This window comes from Cydia amplana, chromosome 8 (genome assembly GCF_948474715.1).
Source record: "Cydia amplana chromosome 8, ilCydAmpl1.1, whole genome shotgun sequence".
NCBI lineage: Eukaryota > Metazoa > Arthropoda > Insecta > Lepidoptera > Tortricidae > Cydia > Cydia amplana.
In genome coordinates this window covers 14543049-14561792 of record NC_086076.1, presented here as the reverse complement: position 1 = coordinate 14561792, position 18744 = coordinate 14543049, and the positions used below count along the sequence as shown (strand labels likewise).

The window sequence follows — 18744 nt, the reverse complement described above, 5'->3', positions numbered from 1 at the left end:
TTGTTGTTAGTAGGTTTTATTGTGTCGCTCAGTTTCAACTAGAGACGAACATGTAATAAAGACTGGTAACATCTATAAAAAGTTACGTTTTCAACATTGTCACCTTACGCTGACTTGATACTGACATATTTGCTAGCGTGGCGTAACTTACTTTCTATTCATCTCGCTCCTACTGGCATATTAGTACGAGCGAGATGTAAAGAAAGTAAGTTACACGTTAGCGAATATGTCAGTGTCAAACTCTTGGTAAGACTAAAGGTTTCCACATGTTAATGTGTTTTATTCTGCTTAAAACTGTAATGCCGTCTATTTGAATTCACTCAGATAGTATCCATCTCAACAACGACGAAGAAATAGAGCTCGAATTTCAAGTACCTACTAAATGGAATTTGTTGCGATTTTTACCTGATTATTGAGAGTGATTCTTGAGGAAGGTTCAGATGTATAATATATTAAGGTTCTACCCGTGCGAAGCTAGGGTGGGTCGCTGTATATATCTTTAACTTATCTCTGTTTTCAACAAACTGTGTAATCGCTCGCGGCATTCCTATGTGTAACAGCTTTGACTTTAGCCCTAACTTTAATTTTCAGTCGTGCAACTGGAATTTGAACGGCCTCTTTACGAAGGAGAGATTGTGGACAATACTCTGCAGTTAACGCAACTAGTTTTAAGTCAAGGATACCAAGGATCTGTTGTAACTGTCACTGTCGAAGGTAATATACAAAAATTAAATAATAATTAAAGTAAAAATGGCATTAAAGAACCAGCTCGTGAGAGATCCACTTGGATTGGCTTATTTTTAAATGATTACGGAAAATCCGTTGTGTCACAAAAAAGACCCTACTTGACATATTTACTATACTACATATGTTGGTAGGAACACAAAAGTCTTTTGAGTTTAAATTTGAGGAACTCTGTGCTTAAAAAAACTTCCGACCAAAGCTCTCAGATTTGATGTGAAATTGCAGCAAACAACGACAATAATTTGTTTCATTGTTACTACTAAATACCTATCTTTAGAACTCTTCTTTAGATTTAGATTAGAACCATAATTAATTTTAATCTAAATCTAAAAAAGAGTTCTAATCTAAATAAAAAGAGGTAATTGTCTTCATTTCAGAATTTTGCGAGCGAGCTTTAACGGTAGCTAAACACGAAAGTCAGCCTTGTGTGGCTGACTGGCAAGAAAATAAAACATGTTGATGTGCTTTGTTCTCTTCTTCGTGTTCAAAGGAACTTTATCTTAAATTAAGTAACATTTTTCCAGATTACTCCTCATTTTTTTCCGTCGCGGTCGTTGGTAACACAATAACGCTGTCGATGACTCCCTTGGATGATAACATTATTCAAGAAAATAATTTTATAAATTTGAGAGTCACCGCGTCTACAGGCTATAGCTCGGCTACAACTATAGTCACGTTAGAGATCGTGAAAGATGACGTCACAACTCCAGTATTCGATCAGAGTTTGTATACGGGAACGTACGATGCAGCCGCTGGTCTGACGGTGGAACCAATTTTGTTGGCGCGGGGATATGATGAAACCGTCACTGTAACCCTTTCTGGAGGTAAGATTGGAGATGTACACATGTTACCATGTTTTAACAGTATTAAGTGCCAGTTGCACCATCCGCACTTGACAGACTGATCACTTTCCATACAATAAAATTTAGCTAACTCTTTAACGATGACAAACAGTTTGGTGCAACTAACCCTGAGAGTTCTTGCATTTACCTATACTGCAGTCGTTTAAATTACCTTCACATATTGGTAAAGTAGGTACTTCATGTACCTAACGTAAAAAAAATAATTAAATTAAAGTGAAAACTATAAAAACGAAGCAAAATGCACACAAAATGCAAAATTGTGTGAAAGTCTATAGACCGTTACACTTAATTTGGCACATTTCAGAATACGAAAGTTACTTCGAGTTGACTCGTGACGGGCCCTCGTCAACGCTCCGGGTGGCCGGAGACGGCCTGCCCTCGCATATCTTAAGTCAGAGCCACCTCCACCTCTCCGTCGAGGCCGCAAAACCGCGCACTGTCGGCGCGAGCGCTGTGGTCGCCATCACTTTACCCGGAGGTGACATAATAAGTTTAAACTAATGGTTGACTTCCATTCTATAAATTCGAACTTTCAGTCCAAGTGTGGAAGCCGAAATAAATCCAGGAAACAGATGTTCCAAAAATCTGTGGTGTGAAACTGGACAGTTCACATAGTCGCACTGCATCGATTGCTGAATGTTAGCTATGTGCGAACTGCGAAGTGAATAATGCGGGAACTAAAACAAAGCACCGTGTTGCTTTTGCCGGGATCAGAGAATAATAAAAGTACTTAGTATAACATAGAATTTACAGTATTTTTATTAATATATATGTAGCTTTCCATCACAAAAGCGTCCTTATACACATGGAGCAAAAGTACCTTATTTCTGAAAGAAAGATCCTTATACACATGAAGCATAAAAGGACCCTTCTCTGATGAAGAGCTACATATATATATCCGCATTATGACTTAGCAGCGTGTATTTGTAATACAACCGCAAATTGAAACAAATAAAAATATATTTAGCCTTAGCTAACGGTCAATAATTATTGTTTGTATTTTTTTTGGAGCGGTGTTTGGGTCTATACCAACCCTTGCAATATGTGATCGTATCACAAATACACGCTGTTTAATTATAAAAAAATAAACATTAAGAACGAAAACCACAAATGAAAAAACAGACTGCAGGAAGTAATATGCTGCTTCTAATTTTCGTTTCCTTTGTTTCTTCTTGCAAACTTCCTTTCTCTAATCTAAGACTCTCCTTTTCTTTTCTTCGCTAATCCATTTCAGCTAGGGTAATGCAATTTGAAGCTCAATCTTACAAGGGATCGATACAAGATAATATATTAACACTAGACACGATCATTGTAAGTGTCGGTTACGAAGAAGACGTGACTTTTTCCCTCTCTGGCGGTGAGTAAACTTTGCTTGAATACAATTTTAAGTGGAAACTTTAAAGTATGGTTGGCACGATATTTCAATTTGGATTAAAAACATGATGACTTGATGAGCATTTTAAGCTTTATTAAAGTCCAAAACAGACATTATGGTCTTCTAATTAGTCTTGATATTTTATTGTCAAAGCAAACCTGACCTCATAAACGGGCGGATTCCAATAAAGATCAGTATCATTCAATATTTGTCGCCTATCAGTTATTGTCTGCAATTTTACCCACAACTAACTAATGTTGGCGCCGTTCCAGATTACTCAACCTCATTCGCTGTATCGAACGTGCAAAATCAAGTGACAATAAATATGCCAGCACAGCTTCCTCAAGAGGTTATTTTAGAAAACAATTTCTTAATGTTGACGCTGTCGGCTGAAGGACTGAACGCTCTGCCGACTACCACTGCTGTGTTACTTGAGATAATCAAAGTTGACGCAACGACGCCTGTGTTTAGCCAGCCCATTTATGATGGCACTTACTTAGGTTCATTAGGTGTTGAGTTGGGGAATATTAACCTAATTCAAGGATATGACAGCAGCGTCACGTTCAGGATTCAAGGAGGTACGTATAACACGCGTAAATTATTATACATAATGATTTACAGTACACCGTGCAGAGCCTGACTTCCATAAAATGTATCTAACATAAATATATTAGGTACCTACAATGCAAGTCACTTATTTTGCAGTATATTTTCTTCAATTCAATTCAATTCAAATATGTATTAATAAGATTCCAATTTTACTTCGTGTCTTTATTGCCTCAGTGACGTTTGTTTCCTTTTCCCTACCAAATACACAGACTCATGACAGACTCAGACATGTTAAAGACATATAGGTAACTCACGTTTTTTAAGTCGAAAATTGCTCAACATGTTTCGCTCCATATCTAGAAGCTTCAACCTAAGCACGCGTTGGTGGATCCGATACGTGACAAACACGTCGTTAGCGACTTGAGTTACCTAGCCGTTCCCCATTATTTTATAGAGACCGACACAAAAATTTTATTTTATTTACAGAAAACTCTGAATATTTTGCTGTTACTCAAAACCAAAATAGTGTAACATTGACTGTCCAATCAAGTATTCCTGAAGAGATTATATTCCATGAAAAGGCATTTGTTTTCAACATATTCGCCGACAAACCACTGACAGTAGGCGCTAACGCCGCCATCGTCGTAAGATTTTCGGAAGGTTTGTCCATGTTTTATTACATATTATTATGTCCATCACGGAACAATGAGGTTTTAGAAATTTATGAGGCGTGCGCGAAGCCGAAGCCAACACGTAGAGCCCCTTTTGACACTCTAATTACATATAATGTGTTATTAAAACCGCTCAACAACTTTTTATATATTTAATCATTATTTATAAACAGTGCATATTTGTCCAGTACCGACATAGTGTGACATCGCAAAATTATTTCTGTCGCCTGCCTGTACAGTCTTTACAAAAGTATCGATATTACAGCCACATCATTTATAATCGATATACAAAATAATACAAATACAAATACGTAACGTGTCTAAAAAAAATGTATATCTCCAAAATTGCTTGTACCTCTTGGAATACCGCGTTGAAAGCCATCGATCTTACTAACTAGGTCTCTTTGTCAAGAAAATTGCTCTCCCTTTCTGAAATACCCAGGCAATTTCAGTATATCGATCCAGACTGATTGGATATCAATGACGTCATATGTTTCTTTTTTTCAGACCTAATAGAGTCTACTGTTATGCAGTTTGCTAAAAATACTTATATTGGAAGCTTAGAAAATAACGAATTCGCACTGGAAAACATCGCTCTCGAGACAGGGTTCGCTGTTGGCACACAGTTTTATCTTTCTGGAGGTATGTTAATTAATAAACATCATTAATTATACTAACCGTAACACTGGAATTTTTTACGTTTTGTACAAAGTAAATAAACATATTTCAAAAATATTTCCGTTACCTACTTATTAATGATTTGTAATGTTTTTTTTACAGACTATGCAGCATCATTTACGCACACAGTCACAGAAAACATAGTAACTCTTTCTATGACAAGTGAGCTCCCCGCCGAAGTTATAGAAAATAACAAATTTATAGTTTTAGAATTAGAAGCACGTAGAGACAGGGCGGTGCCAGTCGTCACTGGAATTATTATAGACATAGTCGAAGGGGAAATTATAACGCCTGTGTTCAGCCAAGCATATTACAGCGAAGTTTATACTGAGGAAAATACTTTGCAGTTCCAAGATGCTATTACTCTCATGCAAGGTTTTGACGAAACCGTTACTTTCGGGTTAGAAGGGGGTAAGCATATTTTTTTTGTCATTTCCTTTCACAACGGAATATCAACCCAAGGTCAGGATTCATCCTGCATAATTTCTTTGCGGATATAAAAAGAGGTCCCATTAAAAATCTTCAAAATACTTCAGTACAATGTTTATGAAAGAATCTCCGCTTTTAATGGTGTAATATCAGCCCTGTGCTTACGCGGCAAACGGTTTTTTTTATATTCAATTACGTGGTGCGTTTTATAGTTTTTAGACGGAACATTGAGTAAGCTTTTGTTATTTATTTTAGAATCTGCAGCGTGGTTTGCGGTGGAATGGAATGGAAATTCCGTTACTGTAGTGAGTACGTCTCCCTTGCCACAGGATGTACTGGACAGCTATCACCAGCTTCTCTTCACTGTGGTGGCGTACAAACCTAACTCCATCAATGGACGCGCTGCCATTTCTGTCGAATTACCTACAGGTAAATGACTCATCCATCCACACGGTTGATTGACAGCAATATTTATATTGTATTTAAATAACCGCCCTTGTCGGTAAAGTTTCTTTATTAGTTGCTCATTTAATATTGTTTATAGTAGCTGTGTAGCTGCGTAGGTACCTACTTGTTACCATTAATAAAACTCGTGATAATTAATTAATTAATTTGAGATACAACCGATGCCGTCTTGTAAACAGGCCTGGAGAGTTAACAAAATTAAGTCTATTTCTGATTCACTATATTTTTATAAGTAAATTGTTTTTGTTTTTAATGTGTTCAAGAAATATGCCGTATTTCTATTTTTTTTTTAATAGCCCGTTATAGTGTCCCATTGCTGGGCAAAGGCCTCTCCCCTTGATCTCCACAGCTCCCGTTGTTGTGCCGGCCAGTTACTGATGAAGGACTAATTTCTGTTAATGGAATAAATATTAAAGTTTAGTAATAAACGCCACATTTTTCGTAACTTAATTGATCATGGTCATGAACTAATTGAAACTTAAAATTGGGGTATTTTTTTACAATATTCGTAATTTTTAAATCTCCCTCTTTCGTATAAATAAAAAGTATTATTTCAGTCAAATATCGGGCACGATAATACTTTTCTTTCATTAACCGGCATAATTTTATGAATTAAGTTTTTTTATCATGGCAGATTTATTACAACAAGAAGTACTACTCTTCGCCCAAAGCAGTTACGAGGGTCAGCTAGACGGGTCTCAGTTGCAAGTGCCAACAATTACGCTGAGCAACGAAATAACAGAGAACGTGATAGTTTCAATGTCAGGAGGTAAGTTGTGTATTTTTAATTAAGTCTTCTTTGCGAACTTTTAAGTCTGCATATAAATTACGTTATTTAACAAATTTATCCACTTTTATAAGCACCTACAATGTAATTCTATATGCAAAATAAATATTATAAATATACCCACGAAACATAGATACGAAACAAGTAAAATATTATTCGATATCATTATAGTAGTGTAGGTACTGTGTGTACTTAGCCTTTAGATTTGAACCCGAAGTTGTAGAAAAAGTTCTGTACTTTATATAGATTTGAACCCGAGATAACCATAATTAGTGGACAGGGTTACTATCAACCCTAAGGTTTAGTACTAGTTAGCCTAAGCTAACTAGAAAATAATCGAAATGGTAACTTAAGTCCTATTAAAATAAAATAGCAACGCCAACTTTTAACACTTAGTTGTATAATAAATATTTTTGTTACAGCTTACGCAACTTATTTCACTGCAACCCGTGATTCAAACACCGTTCACGTTGAGCTTGTGAATGAACTGCCTTCAGATGTAATAACCAACAATGAGTTCATAGTACTTGACATAATTGCTTCAAAAACAGACGCTGTTAGCGGTTACACAGCTCTCATTTTAAGTATAGTCAAAGAACCAATTATCGTAACACCAGTATTCGAACAAGCTTACTATACTGGTGAGATATCAGAGCAAGGCGAATTGCTCTTTGAGCATACGATGCGATTGATCCAGGGATTTGATGAATCTGTCTCATTTACTCTCAGCGGAGGTGAGTGGGTCAATGCCGATATCTAAATTTATTGACAAGACTTCGTTATTATGTGTAAGATAAACTATTATTATATGTTATTATAGATGGATCTGATAGGTTTATCCTTACGCAAACTGGACAGAATAGTTTATCGCTATCCATCACTCAAGGAGGAATAGAAGGGATAGAAAACATTAGCCATTTTGTATTTTCTGTTGTGGCTAGCAAGCCTGGGAGTGTTTCAGGCCACGCGGCTATTGTCATTCATAACACGGGTAAGAAAGTTATCTGAATGATTCTGTCCTAAGAAAATAAGGTATAAGCCAGGTAAGTAGTAATAATAATAACATAAGAATTAGAACGAAAACCACAAAGTCTACGTAGTAAGAAGTAGTTATTGTTTCCGTAGATACATGAGCTTTTAGATTACAAGTTATTCCGTAGATAGAATAGGTAAATATGGTAATCAGAAAATAAGGAAATAATAGCTACTTACTTCAAACTATTTAATTTTAAACGTATTTATGATAATTTGCATGATTGTTGAACATGTTAGAGTCTGTGCGGAAAGAGAAGAGTCGTGGATTGTATTGGGCCCCATACACTCCACGACTCTTCTCTTTCCGCACAGACTCTATTATGTTTTCACCGTTGCTTTTTTATTATCCAAGCTACGGTCAAACACAATAACTAATATAACGCGATACGCTTCTACGGAAATATCGCCTCTGTCGTTGAACCATGCGTTTTATTGTTCTATACGATTTTCTTAGATTCCTCCACAGCTAGAACTATTAGCTTTTCTCGTAATCACTACACGGGATCACTGGAAGACAATGTTTTGACCATGGAAGCAATCAGCATCGTAGAAGGTTACGGTTCGGATGTCTATCTCACGTTAAGTGGAGGTAAAGTGTGTCAATTATTTAAAACTATACTTAAGCTTTTATTAGTTCGGGAATTCAATATCTAGTTTCTTTTAGACTATGTGGAATATTTCCAGTTGATCGGACAGGACGGCACGTACACATTGCAGCTAGTGTCTAACGTTCCAAATGAAATAATTGAAGCACATACTATGTTGGTATATACTCTTGAAGCAAATGGAGGCAATGGAAGGGCCCATGCCACAGTTATTGTAGAACTGGTTAAAAGCAATGAGGTAATCGAGGCGATAGCTTTTGATGAAGCTTACTATGTTGGCTCTTTTTCTGCAACAACTGGTCTTATGGCAGATATACAGCTGCGAGTCGTTACTGGATATGATAGTGAGACAGTCTTTACTGTACCAGGAGGTTGGTAAAGTGTTTTAAAACAGTAATAAAGTTACTTTATTGTTTTTTTATTAATTTAAACCAAAAATTAAAAAAATATGTACAAAAGGTTAAATAAAGTTTTCGTCCACCAGCAGCGCTGTTGCAAACAATGTTATTTAATCCAAAAAAAAAATTTCAGACAACAGTGCTTGGTTTAACGTTCAGCACTCGGAAAGCATGGTGACAATAAGTTTAGCTGCTCCTTTACCAGTTGAACTATTTATTGACAACCAGCCAGTAATATTTGCCATCAATGCAGTCAACTCTGGTGGCAGTACAGCAGTAGCTACGATAGTAGTATCTTTAGAAGGAGGTAAGACAATATTTTATAGTTGTGTCCGCTTTAGTTATTACGAGTAATATGATTTAAATAACACCAAATACATAATATACACTTTATCATTTAGTTCCATGTTAAGAATAATCGAGATATTTATTTTTCTAGAATTATCTGATTTAACTGTTCTTGGATTCGAAAGAAATAGTTACCTTGGAACAATAGAAAGTGATACATCAACGTTGCAGCCTATAATCCTTACCCAAGGATACAGCTCAGAAGTTTATTTCACATTACAAGGAGGTAAATAATATTAATAAGTAATATAAAAAACTAAATAGTAAGTAATATAATAGTAATAATATAAAAAAGTGGTCGCCAAAATTATTTTTAGTTTTAAGATTAGGTATTATTGCTGTTTGTATGTTAGTCTGTATTAAGGTATATTTATGGGCTTAATATATAACATTTGATTTTGTATTAATTTGAATACATTAAAATTGGTATCTGAGTCCGAATTAAGCACAAATTCCGTTTCCAGATCTGTCCAACTATTTCACCATAAACCAACAAGGTTCTTCACTAAACGTAGTACTACAAAGCACTATCCCAGCGTCAGAATTACCAGCAAACGGTATTATCGTTCTTGAATTACAAGCTACTGCAGTCCAAGCTGTTTCCGCAACTACGACTATAGTTTTTGAGGTGGCAGATGGAGAATATCTCAGTTTCAGTGCTGCATACTACATTGGACAATACAGCGAAACAGAAGGCCTAACTTTCGGCACTATCTCGCTAGATGTGGGTTACGACCAAGATGTGCAGTTCAGCTTGGAAGGAGGTATAAAGTTTGATTTACAAATCTCGGAAGTGGTAATTTAATTACACACTACTGTAACTTTTAACATTTTTTACAGAAAACGCTCAATGGTTCGCTCTGCAAGTGCAGGGGAACACGGTCGCCCTCATTATGACGAGCGTTATTCCACCTACGATCTTAGCCGACAATCATCAACTGGTATTTAGTGTCACAGCACAGAAATTCAGAAGTAACAACGCCACAGCAACCATTGTGATATCATTAATTGATGGTAAGCACCTACAACCTACAGAACCGCGTAATTAACGTAACTGACCAAATAAAATATTTATGTTTCGTTTTCTTGTTCATTATAGAATCTACCGTCGTGGCCATTCTTAGCTTTGAACAAACAAGCTATCTCGGTTCTATTGCAAACGATGCATTAAGTATAGAACCAATTGTCCTAAACGAAGGGTATACGGAAGCCGTCACTTTTACACTTTCTGGTGGTAAGTTGATTGATAGTAAGTGGTTAATAGGTTAAGTTTTAATATAAGTACTGAATACAGTTTCAACGTATTAATCGTTTCTAGATCTGGCCTCATATTTCAATCTACAGCAGCAAGGATCAACAGTTAACATTGTAATACAGAGCGCCATTCCAGAGCAAACGTTACCTGCTAACGGCATAGTATTACTTGACTTACAAGCGTCAGCACCACAAGCTATTACCGCCACGACTACAGTTGTTATTGAAACACAGAGGACCGCTTCTTTGGAAGAACTTGCTTTTAGCGCTGCGTATTATGTTGGAGAGTATAGCGAAACTGGTGGGTTCACGTTGGGCTCCATTATCTCGCTAGACGTGGGCTATGATCAAAACGTCGAATTCACATTGGAAGGAGGTACGCGGTTCTCATAGTTTGTAACTATACAAGCTAACATGTTTGTAACGATGCGAGCGCGAAATGAAATTGGCTATAACTTTATTACGTTTTCAGAACACTCACAGTGGTTCGCCCTGGAAGTTCAAGGCAATGCTGTCACGCTCACTATGTCCGGTGCCATTCCGCCGGCGATCTTAGTCAACAACCATCAGCTAGTATTTATTGTTAGTGCACTGAAATCCAATAGCAATATTGCAAGAGCAACCGTTATCATTTCATTAATAGACGGTAAGTAGCAAATGAAACACTAATGAGTAGGTATCTAAAAATATTGTTTAATGAAGTCATATCCCATCATAAATATGATTATATATTTTCAACAGGTACTTACATATTATTACTTAGGCTTTTATACAGGGTGTCCCAAGAAGTAGTGATATACTGAAGCTGGGAGGTAGAGGACCTAGAGGGCTATCTGAATCACCCCCATGTATGTTCCGCGATTTTTCGTATTTTCGGAGTTATGATTTTTTTAATTTTTCACCTATCGCCGAGTACGATGAGATTTTTATTTATGGTGACGTGAATTATTGCGGTAGATGCTTGATTTTTTTTGTGTGCTAAGCTGATAGATAAGCCAATTCAGTATGGTAACATTTACTATCGTTAGATCTCTGAATGTAATTTAAAAAAAAATTAATGCCAAGAAAGATAAAATTACCCAGTATGTTTTATTTTTCTAAGCGCCCTTGAAGTTGTGAACATACTGGGTAATTTTATCTTTCTTGGCATTAATTTTTTTTTTAATTCCATTCAAAGATCTAACGATAGTAAATGTTACCATACTGAATTGGCCTATCTATCAGCGTAGCACACAAAAAAAATCAAGCATCTACCGCAATAATTCACGTCACCATAAATAAAAATCTCATCGTACTCGGCGATAGGTGAAAAATTAAAAAAAATCATAACTCCGAAAATACGAAAAATCGCGCAACATACATGGGGGTGATTCAGATAGCCCTCTAGGTCCTCTACCTCCCAGCTTCAGTATATCACTACTTCTTGGGACACCCTGTATTTTTCTTATTTATTTAATGCAGATTACACTGACGCAATTATTCTCGGCTTCGAGCGAGTAAACTATCTTGGTTCTATTGAAAATGATGCATTAACTATAGAACCAATTGTGCTTAATGAGGGGTACACGGATGCCGTTACGTTTACGCTTTCTGGTGGTAAGTACATAGGTAATATGTGTAAATAAATGTTGACCCCTGTTTAAATAATAAATATAGTAAGAAATGTTTTCCTTTTCTAGATCTGGCCTCATATTTCAATCTACAACAGCAAGAGTCAACTGTTAACATCGTTCTACAGAGTGCCATTCCAGAAGAGACGAGGCCTGCCAACGGGATTTTGTTACTTGAGTTGCGAGCGTCAGCACCACAAGCCATAGCCGCTACGACAACTATAGTAATCGAGGCCCATCAAGCTGCTGATATCGAGGAACTTGTTTTTAGTGCTGCTTACTATATTGGAGAGTACAGTGAGAACAGCGGCCTCGCGTTTGACTCTATCATGGCACTAGACGTAGGCTACGATCAAAACGTACAGTTCGCATTGGAAGGCGGTACGTGGTTCATACAATTTGTAACCATTATCAGCGCAAGTAAACAATTAAATTTGCTATAATTTAATCTCAAATATCAAATATCAACATTTATTCAGCAAATAGGCCACAAGGGCACTTTTACACGTCAATATCGATTTTACATACAGCAAAAAAAAACACATCAATAATTATAAAATACAACTAAGCCGTAAATATCTAATCAAACTAACATAGAGATGTATAAATCCTCTAAATGTCGAATTACAAAAAAACGCAATAACAATAGTATTGAAAAAAAAAACACAAAGATACAAAAACTATAATCTAAAATTATTTAGAGACGTAAATGTCTCTAAGTGTCATCATAACTAAAAAATTACAATATATTGTAGTTAATCAAATTATCCTTAGAGATGTATAGGGTCTCCAAGAGTCAAAATCCTGTATACCTAATTAAAACATTCATTAAATTAAAGAAAATTATAGTAAAAATAAAATAGCATACGAGAACCGAATGAGGTGTGTCCATGTAATTATACTCAAAAATAAAGTTACTAAATATAATAGCTCGTGTTAGCTTAAATAGACTAGTCTCCACAAACAGCACCCGTTCACGAGTATGACGCGTATCTCAGCCATCGCCTCTCTCAACCTTCATTCGGGAAAGTTGCGACCCGATCAACAACGCCACCGTAAGCAATGACTTTTAAGCGAGCATGACATATTCAAGCTGCCGGGCCATATTAATATTTAAATTGTAATAACACTAATAACGTATAGCTGTGAGACACAACATTTTGTTCTTGTATGTTACATGAAAAACGGTATATCTTCACATAATTACTAAGCAAAATGCCCTATATTGACTAAGAGATGTATAGGTCTCTCAAGTGTCAGAATCATTAAAAATATAAATATGTACAAACAAATTAAAAATAAAATTAAAACTTAGAGATGTATAAGGTCTCCAAGTGTCAAAAACTAAAATTAAATTAAGCAATATAAACAATATCCCTAATTAATCGAGAACATGATGGTCTCATGTGTCAATTCTACTGGACACTAGCATGATTAATTCACAATGAAAAGAAAAAAAAACAAAAGAAAAACAATACATATTAACTCTTATTATACTATCGAAATCAAGCTGCCGGCTTAAAGGCATCTCTATCATCTATAAAATCATTTACAGTGTAGTACGCCTTACTCAACAAGGAGCGCTTAATGTGACTTAAATTTGTTAAGTGGTAAATTCGCTATATCAGTGGGAACTTTGTTATAAAAACGTGTACAGTTCCCGACGAAAGACGTACTAACCTTACGGAGGCGGTGGGCGGGCACAGCATGTTTATGTTTCTTAATGTTTTTCTGTTAATCTCTTTTCAGAATACTCACAGTGGTTTGCCCTGGAAGTTCAAGGCAATGCTGTCATGCTCACTATGTCCGGTGCCATTCCGCCGGCGATCTTAGTCAACAACCATCAGCTAGTATTTATTGTTAGTGCACTGAAATCCAATAGCAATATTGCAAGAGCAACCGTAATCATTTCATTAATAGACGGTAAGTAGGAAATGAAACACTAATGAGTAGGTAGCTAAAAATATTGTTTAATGAAGTCATATTCCATCATAAATATGATGATATATTTTCAATAGGTACTTACATATTATTACTTAGGCCTTTAAATATATTTTACGTCACCCTAGGCCCGTAAATGGGATTTGGGGAGTGTTGATTTGTGGCTGCTACGCGAGGAGAAAATCTCACTTCCTGGCCAAGGCAAGACGTAAAGCTTTAGACAAACCACGGGCGGTAATTCGTAAAGCCCCAGATTCAGGAGCATTCACGAATTCACCTCCCAAGGTACGTAATGTACTATTTCTTCTTTATTTCAGATTACACTGATGCAATTATTCTCGGCTTCGAGCGAACAAGCTATCTTGGTTCTATGGAAAATGATGCATTAACTATAGAACCAATTGTGCTAAACGAGGGGTACACGGATGCCGTTACGTTTACGCTTTCTGGTGGTAAGTACATCGGTAATGTGTAAATAAATATTGTCCCTGTTTAAATATACTTAGTAAGAAATGTTTTTCGTTTCTAGATCTGGCCTCATATTTCAATCTACAACAGCAGGGGTCAACGGTTAACATCGTTCTACAGAGTGCCATTCCGGAAGAGACGATACCAACCAACGGTATTTTGTTACTTGAGTTGCGAGTTTCAGCATCACAAGCCATAGCCGCTACGACAACTATAATAATCGAGGCCCAGCGACCTGCCGATATCGAGGAACTTGCTTTTAGTGCTGCTTACTATATTGGAGAGTACAGTGAGAACAGCGGCCTCGCGTTTGACTCTATCATGGCACTAGACGTAGGCTACGATCAAAACGTACAGTTCGCATTGGAAGGCGGTACGTGGTTCATACAATTTGTAACCATTATCAGCGCAAGTAAACAATTAAATTTGTTATAATTTAATCTCTTTTCAGAACACTCACAGTGGTTTGCCCTGGAAGTTCAAGGCAATGCTGTCACGCTCACTATGTCCGGTGCCATTCCGCCGGCGATCTTAGTCAACAACCATCACCTAGTATTTATTGTTAGTGCACTGAAATCCAATAGCAATATTGCAAGAGCAACCGTAATTATTTCATTAATAGACGGTAAGCAGCAGATGAAACATTACTGAGTATCTAAAAATATTATCTTATGAAATCACATCACATAATAAACATAATTATAATTATATTTTCAATACTCACATATATAATTGCCTTTTTTCTTTCTTCCTTCCTTTTATTTTTGCTTTTGCCTTTATATTTTTCTTCTTTATTTCAGATTACACTGATGCAATTATTCTCGGCTTCGAGCGAGCAAACTATCTTGGTGTTATTGAAAATGATGCATTAACTATAGAACCAATTGTGCTTAACGAGGGGTACACGGATGCCGTTACGTTTACGCTTTCTGGTGGTAAGTACATCGGTAATGTGTAAATAAATGTTGTCCCTGTTTAAATATACTTAGTAAGAAATGTTTTTCGTTTCTAGATCTGGCCTCATATTTCAATCTACAGCAGCAGGGGTCAACGGTTAACATCGTTCTACAGAGTGCCATTCCAGAAGAGACGATACCAACCAACGGTATTTTGTTACTTGAGTTGCGAGCGTCAGCATCACAAGCCATAGCCGCTACGACAACTATAGTAATCGAGGCCCAGCGAGCTGCCGATATCGAGGAACTTGCTTTTAGTGCTGCTTACTATATTGGAGAGTACAGTGAGAACAGCGGCCTCGCGTTTGACTCTATCATGGCACTAGACGTAGGCTACGATCAAAACGTACAGTTCGCATTGGAAGGCGGTACGTGGTTCATACAATTTGTAACCATTATCAGCGCAAGTAAACAATTAAATTTGCTATAATTTAATCTCTTTTCAGAACACTCACAGTGGTTTGCCCTGGAAGTTCAAGGCAATGCTGTCACGCTCACTATGTCCGGTGCCATTCCGCCGGCGATCTTAGTCAACAACCATCACCTAGTATTTATTGTTAGTGCACTGAAATCCAATAGCAATATTGCAAGAGCAACCGTTATCATTTCATTAATAGACGGTAAGCAGCAGATGAAACATTACTGAGTATCTAAAAATATTATCTTATGAAATCACATCACATAATAAACATAATTATAATTATATTTTCAATACTCACATATTTATTCAATAGGCTTTTCTATTTTTCCTCTTTATTTATTTCAGATTACACTGACGCAATTATTCTCGGCTTCGAGCGAGCAAACTATCTTGGTTATATTGACAATAATGCTTTAAGCTTAGAGCCGATTGTCCTCAACGAGGGTTACACGAATGATGTAACGTTCACACTTTCTGGTGGTGAGTATTGAAAGCGCATATTTAGTCATTCTAATTCGTGTTCAAACAGCTGGTTATCGTTTTTCCTTATTGGGTTGGTAAACGATGTAATTGTATATTTTGAATAACTGAAATGAAAATTTGTATTTTTGTTATTTTTAGATCTAGCCTCATACTTTAGTCTACAGCAACTAGATTCCACAGTCAATATCGTACTACAGAGCGAGATCCCAGATCAATTGTTACCTGCAAACGGTATAGTGTTATTAGAGTTGCGAGCGTCAAGGCTGCAAGCAATAGCCGCTACAACGACTGTAGTGATCGAGACACAGCGGACTACTGTTGTGGAAGAGCTTGTCTTCAGTGCTGCCTACTATATAGGAGAGTACAGTGAAACTAGCGGCCTCGACTTCGATGCCACCATTTCATTAGACGTGGGCTATGACCAAAACGTTCAATTCAGCCTGGAGGGAGGTATGAATTTGTTATATACCTACTTATTGATCAAATGTCGTCGCAAGTCAAATATATTCACTGACGCCTTTCTTCCAGAACATGCACAATGGTTTGATCTGGAAATTCAAGGCAATGCTGCGACGCTCACTTTGTCTAGTGGCATTCCACCTTCAGTTTTAGTCAACAACCATCAATTGGTATTTAGTGTTACTGCACAGAAAGACAATAGCAATCTTGCAAGAGCAACCATGGTGATATCATTGGTTGATGGTAAAAAAATTATCATATACATCGCTGTATGTATCACATGTTTTAATTAAGAAATAATAATTTGATTTTCTATATTATTCCAGATTATACCGATGCAACAATTCTCGGTTTCGAACAATCAAGTTATCTTGGTTCTATTGAAAATAATGCGTTAAGTATAGTAGAACCAATTGTTCTTAACGAGGGGTACACGGATGCTGTCACATTTACTCTATCTGGTGGTAAGTACATTGAAATCATGTGTTATGGAACTCTATTTTGTCGTAGTCCATGATATTTCTCAACGTTGATTATTTTCAGATTTGGCCTCGTACTTCAATCTCGAGCAGCAAGGTGCTACAGTAAACATCGTTCTGCAGAGCACTATCCCCGGACAGGTGTTACCCGCTAACGGCATATTGTTGTTGGAGTTGCGAGCATCAGCAACCCAATCAGTACCGGCTACGGCAACTTTAGTGATCGAGGTTCAACGGGCTGCTATTGAAGAAGAATTGGCCTTTTCTGCTGCCTACTACACCGGAGAATACAGCGAATCAGGTGGCCTCGCTTTCGAAACTGCCATCTCACTGGACACTGGCTACGACAACGATGTTTTGTTTACCTTGGAGGGTGGTTAGTTTCCAACGTCAACAAAACTTCCTTCATTTACCACATATTTCCTGTTTGTTTGGATTCATTTTTTTAGTTATTTATAAGTAAAGCCTTTTTTGTCTCATTTACCAGCACACTGGTATTTTAGGAGAATTTGTATTAAAATATACTTTTTTAAGTGAATGCAAGTAAATCAATTTTGAAGTGAATGCAGGGTTTACAAATTGGAAAGTTTCCATAGCTTGTTTATTATTCTTCCAGATAATTCCCAATGGTTTACGTTATCCATAATTGAAAATTCGATAACACTAGTTGTGGAGCAACCAATTCCTCCTGCATTATTGGTTGATCTTCGAAAAATTATTATGATTGTGAGAGCAGTAAAATCAGAGACGACTGCGAGTACAATTATCATCATATCCATAATTGACGGTAAGTCTTCATTTTAGTTTCGTTATTTTATTAATAATTTCCTTTTCCATACATTATCAGAGATTCAAGGACCAATATATTCGGACATTATGCTTTCTTCTCTCTTAAAGATTTAGATTTACAAGTACTCTACACAATAGAGCTAATATAATCAGCGAATGGAGATCGACGATTGCTTGTTTTCGTTATCGATGACATGTCATCTTTTCATTTCCTGTCACTCGCTACATTATCCATTAACACAAAATATGTGTCCTTTTGATAACGTTTGATTACAATAAATTATTCCCCACTTTACATTATAGATATCAAACTTAGCTTGTACCTTGTTTGTCGTATCTTATCAAGGGAGGGATTGAGATTACTTATGTTCGAGCCCGTCATCTCCGATTACACATAAATCGATAGTTGTCTCTTACTAAGGAGCATATCCTTTGTTGATCATTTTCCTTCTTGTTCATTAATCGTCTCATATTTTCAGCAACGCATTAAACAATATTTATAGTTGTGGTTTTCGTTCTTAAATGATAGGATTAATCTATAGATCTAGTTTTTAAGGAAAATCCCACAGTCATTTTAAGTTTTTTAACTTTTTTGAATTTTACAGATTCGGGATCCGTCATAAATGAGGCTTTTGATAAAGTCCTGTACGAGGGAACCATCAACAATAACGTGGTTCAACATGAGCCGATTACTATCACAGGGCACGCTGCTGGGATCGACATCGAAATACTTGGAGGTAAATTATGATGTAATTAATTATATTTAGGCCAGTAGATACGCTACAAAGAAAATCTGTTAATACGGTATGAGTGTGTGTCTGTGAAATCTAAATGTAGGTACACTATAGGTGAAACAATCTACAAAACCCCTTCTTGTAGGTATGTGTGGGTGGTCAAATTTGTATTTGATATAATTACTAGGGCTCCCGATATCCGT

At 36.6% G+C, this 18744-nt stretch overlaps 1 protein-coding gene across 1 annotated transcript in view; it reads left to right on the top strand.

The window, feature by feature from the left end:
• The window catches only part of LOC134650479 (uncharacterized), a 166278-nt gene that overhangs the window by 135730 nt on the left and 11804 nt on the right, over window positions 1–18744 (top strand). The window contains exons 7-43 of the mRNA XM_063505435.1: window positions 592–714; window positions 1269–1568; window positions 1912–2085; window positions 2842–2964; window positions 3255–3560; window positions 4018–4191; window positions 4710–4844; window positions 4983–5291; window positions 5565–5738; window positions 6409–6543; window positions 6984–7295; window positions 7382–7552; window positions 8051–8185; window positions 8261–8572; window positions 8733–8906; window positions 9039–9173; window positions 9412–9711; window positions 9788–9961; window positions 10047–10181; window positions 10266–10577; window positions 10674–10847; window positions 11663–11797; window positions 11881–12192; window positions 13561–13734; window positions 14070–14204; window positions 14282–14593; window positions 14672–14845; window positions 15021–15155; window positions 15233–15544; window positions 15623–15796; window positions 15943–16077; window positions 16219–16530; window positions 16609–16782; window positions 16866–17003; window positions 17083–17394; window positions 17635–17805; window positions 18413–18544. Of these exons, the coding sequence (XP_063361505.1) occupies window positions 592–714; window positions 1269–1568; window positions 1912–2085; window positions 2842–2964; window positions 3255–3560; window positions 4018–4191; window positions 4710–4844; window positions 4983–5291; window positions 5565–5738; window positions 6409–6543; window positions 6984–7295; window positions 7382–7552; window positions 8051–8185; window positions 8261–8572; window positions 8733–8906; window positions 9039–9173; window positions 9412–9711; window positions 9788–9961; window positions 10047–10181; window positions 10266–10577; window positions 10674–10847; window positions 11663–11797; window positions 11881–12192; window positions 13561–13734; window positions 14070–14204; window positions 14282–14593; window positions 14672–14845; window positions 15021–15155; window positions 15233–15544; window positions 15623–15796; window positions 15943–16077; window positions 16219–16530; window positions 16609–16782; window positions 16866–17003; window positions 17083–17394; window positions 17635–17805; window positions 18413–18544 (7524 nt within the window). The remainder of the gene's footprint in view (window positions 1–591; window positions 715–1268; window positions 1569–1911; window positions 2086–2841; window positions 2965–3254; window positions 3561–4017; window positions 4192–4709; window positions 4845–4982; window positions 5292–5564; window positions 5739–6408; window positions 6544–6983; window positions 7296–7381; window positions 7553–8050; window positions 8186–8260; window positions 8573–8732; window positions 8907–9038; window positions 9174–9411; window positions 9712–9787; window positions 9962–10046; window positions 10182–10265; window positions 10578–10673; window positions 10848–11662; window positions 11798–11880; window positions 12193–13560; window positions 13735–14069; window positions 14205–14281; window positions 14594–14671; window positions 14846–15020; window positions 15156–15232; window positions 15545–15622; window positions 15797–15942; window positions 16078–16218; window positions 16531–16608; window positions 16783–16865; window positions 17004–17082; window positions 17395–17634; window positions 17806–18412; window positions 18545–18744) is intronic.